Source organism: Fulmarus glacialis, unplaced genomic scaffold (assembly GCF_000690835.1).
Source record: "Fulmarus glacialis isolate BGI_N327 unplaced genomic scaffold, ASM69083v1 scaffold1304, whole genome shotgun sequence".
Lineage (NCBI taxonomy): Eukaryota > Metazoa > Chordata > Aves > Procellariiformes > Procellariidae > Fulmarus > Fulmarus glacialis.
The window spans coordinates 1-6,415 of NW_009207292.1; the positions used below are offsets into that span (position 1 = coordinate 1).

Genomic DNA, 6,415 nt, shown 5'->3' on the forward strand with positions numbered 1-6,415 from the left:
GGGGGCGCGGGGGAGGGCGCCCTTCGCGGGGGATCCCCATACCCAGGCTGCAGGCGGTGCCCCGTGGGCCCTGTGAGGTGCCCGGGAGAGGCGCTGCGGATGGGCGCCGAGTGCCGTCTCGCTTTGTGCCGCTGCTTCGCGGGACTGGGGCCGGAGAGTGTCACAGTCTTCTCCTGGGGCTGGAGAGTGTCACGTTCAACCCTCATACATGTGAATGAAAAACATGCCGACACTGCTAGTTGCTTTTTACAGGTAGGCGTTGCAGTGGATGATAATCAAACTTGATTTTTCATGTGCCTACATGTTTTCAGTGAGGACTGAAAGGGCTAACCCATTAAATCAACAAAGCTGTCAGGAGACCTTAATTTGTACAGCAAATCACATATGAAATACCTTTTACATCTTAAATAACTGATTTTTGTCCACAATTTAGGAGGTGGTAGAGAATGTCTTTTCGTGGAAGAGGAGGTGGAGGAGGAAGAGGAGGTGGCTTCAGTCGTGGAGGAGGTGGAGGTGACAGAGGTGGCTTTAATCGTGGTGGACGAGGTGGCTTTGGACGGGGAGGTGGACGAGGAGGCTTCAACAGAGGCGGATATGACCAGGGGCCTCCAGAAAGGGTAGTTTGTAAGTCACATGAAGAGATTGTGTTTAATTTAGAATGACTGCTCCAGATCTTTAGCTTGTTTGTTCTTTATTTCAGTATTGGGAGAGTTCATGCATCCGTGTGAAGATGACATTGTTTGTAAATGTAAAACAGAAGAAAACAAGGTGCCTTATTTCAACGCCCCAGTGTACTTGGATAATAAGGAACAGATTGGCAAGGTGGATGAAATCTTTGGACAGCTGAGAGATTTTGTATCCTTCAAAAAAATGTGTGACGTACAGGATTTGTTTTTTAAAGGGTGATTGATTATTAAATGGAATTTCTCTAGGATTTTAAAATAATTCAAGGCTTGGCTACCAGTTAGATGTGAACAGTCACAAGTCTAGCTGCAACTGTTGGTGTCAGTAGGTGCCTCATTCACATTAAGTGCCTATCTTAAAGCTTTTCCAATATGACAGAGTCCGTTAGGTCAGGCAGAGGTTTTCAGTCAGTACGAGTACTGGCAGATGTCTTTTGGATCCATGGTGGTTCAAGATGTTCGAGCTTTTTCTAGCTACCTGACCAAATTTTCTGCTATAGGTTACTCACCTGTAATAGAGTTGGATCAAGGGAGCGGGGTTTTTTTGTGCATTAGGGGACCTTGCTCATGTTCCAGCTTATTAATTACAAAGATGAGTTTGTGCTAAGATGTCCTATTGCTTGTTGTCCAGCTTGTTACTTAAACTGCCAATAAAAGTGTGGGCTTGTGCTAGGGCGTCCTCTTGCAAAGCAGGCTTGCTGAGACAGAGGCACTGGGTCCATTCTGTTGTCACTGCCAGATTGACAGAATCCATGACAAAAGCAGGACAACTGGGGGAGTAACCCTGTAACATGGCAGTAAGACTTAGCCTGTGTTGCTGGTTGAGCATCAGTAACTACCTGCATGCATTTTCCTGTCCCACATTAAATGTGAAGTAAAATGTGCAGGTTTAAATCACTCTCAGGCTCTGAATGAATTAACTTGCAGATTTACTTTTTGTATCAGAATTATTTGAATTTCAGAAACTTGTTTTCTTCCTACAATAACATACTAAGAAAATATGTTATTGGATTTTGCAGCTCTTTGCTTCCCCATTTAATCTTCAGTTCTAATTAAACAGAGTTGGCCAGCAGCTCTTTCTGATCTTAGGAACCGCATACCGAAGTCCTTGCACACTGGAGAGCCAACGGATTCCTACAAGACTGCGTGTGGGGTTACAGAGAGCATCTGCCCCTTCACTGTAGGATGAGGCTGGACATGTGGTTGGTGCAGCAGTCCCTGCTGGCTCTTATCTTTCCACAGCCAGGCAGTTGTACCACCCAGCAGCAGCAGCACTAGCAGAGCCCTGCGGCATGTAAATTGTTCCAGATAAGCCTTGAGGTCACCCTGGGGCTAAAGGGGTCGTCACTTGCTGTAAACATTTGTTTCTTTACAATTACGTTTTTATGTACTCTCTTCACTGGTATGTTCTTCCTTATGCCTTAGTACGTGGAAGGAAAAAATGATTTTACCACGAAATACCATATTTGTAACTTTGAAAAAGTTTGAAAAAGCCCTGAGGAAAATTGGAAATAGTTTCTCCTGACTTTTTAATTGTAGTTTTTCATTTGCGGTGATGATGTTTAGCTTAATTTATAAAATACTAATTTAGAAAATGTCTGAATGTGCCTTTCATATAATAATCAAAATCACAATTTCTAGTGTTTTATTCCTGCTATGTTCCTTAAAGAAACTAACAGTATTTTTCAGTGAAACTGTCTGAGAACATGAGAGCCTCTTCATTTAAAAAAATGCAAAAGGTTAGCCAATCTCAATAACAGAGTTCTACTGTATGTCATCAGTGAAATAAATCTATGTCATCAGATAATAAAAGCTGTATTAAGTTTTTATTAACTTTAAAAGCCAGTTGTCTTTTGTAAACATAAGTGTTAATTTCCTGTTCCTTTTCACTTTTGTATCTGCCACGTTCCTCCTTCTCCCGCCCCACAAAAAAACATGTAAAAGATGAAACTCGTGCCAATATCATCTATATTTTAATAACTTTATAACACTGTGATTTATTTCCTGCGTGCTTTCTTTATTTGGCTATTTGCAGAGGACAATTTGACATAAAGGGTTAAGACCAAATTGTGGATATTTGTAAAGGGAGATATTAATGTGCTCTTTAGCCATGGTATTTTCAAAGCCTAATGGAACTCTCTTCCTACAGTTTTACATTGATCCAGCAAAGCTGCTACCCCTTCAGAGATTTTTGCCAAGGCCACCTGGAGAAAAAGGTGCTCCCAGAGGAGGTGGTAGAGGAGGACGTGGTGGTGGACGTGGAGGAGGAAGAGGTGGTGGTAGAGGTAAGATCCCAAGAATGGAAGCTGCAGAATGTTGGGTTTTTTTGGTGTGGGGTGGGTTGTTTCGTCTTTTTGGTTGTTTTTTTTTGTTGGTTTTTGGTTTTTTTTTTGTAAAGCTGCAGTTGAGTACTTGAATATCAACAGTTGTACTGCAAAGAAAAATGTTATGCATACTTCTGTTTGATGACTCAATGGAAGAGACAGTGATATCTTTCCAATGGCAAGACCTAGGCTTCTGTAGTTAGCTAAGTAACAGCTCCAAAGCATGGGAAGGAGAGTGTGCTGATTTATAACAAAGACAGAAAGTGTGACTACTAAGCAAACTTGTGGTAAAAGGTTGTAGATAGTACACACTTGAAACTGTCAGTGAAAGCTGTATTTTTAGTATGTTCTAAAAATCTAGTTTGGACAAAATACTTGAAATGCAGTGTTTGAGAGAGGGGTGAATGACCTGCTAGATCTCATCCTTCTTTGCTTGTTGAACATCATCTGCGATGTATTCCTCAATTAAAGCTGAAGTTAATTTTTTCTTACATTGCAGTTTCTTGCCTTTTCTCCCTACCCTGCCCCTTTGCAGCGAGGCACAAGTATTTCAAAGTTTTTTTGTTTTGTTTGTTTTAATGTTCTGTTGAGTTGTAATTAGTAATTGTTGTAATAATTAAAAGTTGTAATAATTATTAATTATTAGTTGTAATTAATTTTTTGCTCCCATGAAAGAAATTTATTGTGGAGTTTTGTTGGTGTCTTTAGTATTTTGGACATTGTATATCAGACACTAATACCTAAAATGCTGCAGATGGTCCCTAGAAGAGACAAGGTACTAGTAATTGACCTAGTAACTGTCCAGCAATTGACAGTTTCTGGTTTTTTGTTGTTGTTTCCTTTCAGAAGCTGTCAGTGAAATAAGTTGTTGCGCATAACAAAGAATTTATATGCTCCTCAAAGTGTAATTTCTTTCCTATGTTTAGGAGGATTTGGAGGAGGAAGAGGTGGAGGAAGAGGAGGAGGATTCAGAGGAGGAAGAGGGGGAGGAGGAGGAGGAGGATTCAGAGGAGGAAGAGGTGGTGGAGGAGGAGGCTTTCGAGGTGAGTGTGTGGTTTTTACATTTCAGTAATAAGAATGGCTCTGGATTTCTAAAGCTTTTAAATATTAATCAGAATGTTGTGGGTTTTAATCTCTTATAGGTATTTATAGTTCTATGCTAAAAGTTTCTGTGCATCACAGTAGCTAGCTTAAACCGAAGCACAGTATTCTGCTTTTTTTGATGCTTGTGTAGACCACGCTAGTTTTTTGCATTCAAAAAGGACTGTGAAAACAGATAATGATGATAAATTATTTTATTCTGTCAAGTCATTTAGTGTTACGTATATAATTTATTTGCTTTAAATGCATCTAAGATGTGAATTGTTCAGTGTATTTTTCTTCCCTTTTAAAATAGGAAGAGGATATTAAAAATGGAGCCACGAGTATCTCCCCGCTGTCTTACCATATCATCTGCAGAAGTGAAGAACAAGGAAAAATTTTTGTAAAGGACCCTGAAGAAGTTCTTTTTATAAAGAACTTAAAGCTGTAAAATGACAATTATTTTTACGCTTAATGACTGTTGATCAACACATGAGGAGAGCTTAACCCCAGGCAAAGAACTGAAGACTGGTCAGAATATTCTTGAACTTTTTTAACTAAGCCAGGATTCAGTGTTACTCTTAAACTGTTTGACTACGTCATTTGTCAGAAACAATGCTTGACTTCATGTTGGAGTTTGGAGTAAACAATCAATTGAAATGTTTTTTCAAAAAACTCTACGGGTTCAGTAGATGCACATTCGTCAGTATGAACCCCGTTACCTATGTGTGACTGATCCCTAGTTCTCATCCTCCTTTTGTATTGAATCTTCTGGGTTGCTCTAAAGTGGACATGCTGTTTAAACCACCTTTGTGAACCTTTTTTTACAAACTAAACTTCAAAATTTTGTGTTGATAGAAATTTTTTATAGATAATAATGTATAAAAGGAAAGGAAGATAGCAAAGGATATTTTGTGGATTTTTCTGTATAAATCTCAATGAAAGCCAAAGGCATTCAGACATGTTCTTCTTAGAAGCTGCTATCGAATGAATAAGACAAGGTTAATACTATTCTTGAGTCACCTAATTGTATCTAATAACACTGATACTAAAATTGCTAAGGGTTTTTAACTGCCCCAACCTCCCCCTTAATTGAGGGTTTGACCTCTGTCGTGCTCTGAGCTTGCCTAGGGCTAAGATTAGGTGGTCCAGCATAGGGTTCCTCTGCACACAGTGCTTTCAGCTAAGTATTGCTTAAAAAGGGCATGAAAAAATCTGCTCGAGTTTTTGGTCTCTTTAATTGGATGCATTATGAGGATTGTTGAAAAGCTAGTAACTGTCTCTTCTTAAGGATGGAGGAGAACAGGCTGTCTCTCTACTCTTTAACTTTGGAAATAAAATAAGAATAGAAAAATAGAATCTCCCTGGATTTCATCCGGAGCCAGGAGTCTGTTCACAGCCTCTCATACCAAGCACTTTTCAAAAGGGATGTGTAGAATAATCTGCATGAAAGTATTTTGAACATCTTGTTCAATGTGGAAGGAAGTACGTTTCAGAATTACTTGTACTGTTATACTTTTTAATTAATGAATGCAGTAACAGGCAAATAAGTTATATTAGCCTTCTGTTTAACAAAAAGAAACAGGTAATTTGTCAGCACCAGGATTGGACAGTTACTGGTCATTTTAACAAAAGCGTTTGAATAATCTCTGGTACAAAACTTGAAACAAGGTAGCGAAACAAATGTTCAATAAGTCTGAACAGATGTTGCACAGGGTAATAGATAAAAATGTTCTTCAGCTTAAAAAAACAAACCAGAAAACATTGGAATTTCTGCTAGATCTGCTTTTGTGAGAGGTCTGTTCAACCGCAGCACAAACAGGAATTGAGGGATACCGATTATTTTCTTGGGATTGATACAGACTTAACTTTAACCAGGTCAGTCAAATCCAGACCTCTGAAAATGTTTAGACTTCTGTTGCTGTGTATTGCTAGGCCTAAGTGATTTAGGGCTCTGACTTGAGGCATTGTAGAATTGCCCTTTATCTAGACAAAATCCTATGGAAGTCAGTTGCATCTCTGGCGTACCACATTGCAGTTGAACAATACCAACCTGCAGTGAAGCTGGAATTCTCATTACTTTTGGCGTATTTGTAATTGCGTCCTCTGCTGTGCTGTATTTCTTCACTGATGCTTCAGTAGCTCATTGTGGGTAGATGTTTCCTTATTCTGCTGGCTTTGGAAGACTGAAGTAACATAACATCGTATGTTATGTTATGAAGTAACATAACACAGTCCTCACTTTTACACCCAAATTCATGCTCTGCTTTGCTACTCTCACTGCATGCTTTAGAGACATACTTTTTCCTTGGATATCAGGTACTGCCA

General features: G+C 39.4%; 1 protein-coding gene across 1 annotated transcript; it reads left to right on the plus strand.

Moving 5' to 3' along the window:
* The first annotated feature begins 446 nt into the window (after window positions 1-446).
* GAR1 (GAR1 ribonucleoprotein) lies at window positions 447-4,819 on the plus strand. The gene is made up of 6 exons (XM_009576025.1): window positions 447-624; window positions 701-855; window positions 2,363-2,422; window positions 2,833-2,968; window positions 3,934-4,050; window positions 4,698-4,819. Exons 1-6 carry the CDS (start codon window positions 447-449, stop codon window positions 4,817-4,819), a joined length of 768 nt encoding a protein of 255 aa, XP_009574320.1.
* The last annotated feature ends 1,596 nt before the right edge of the window (window positions 4,820-6,415 follow it).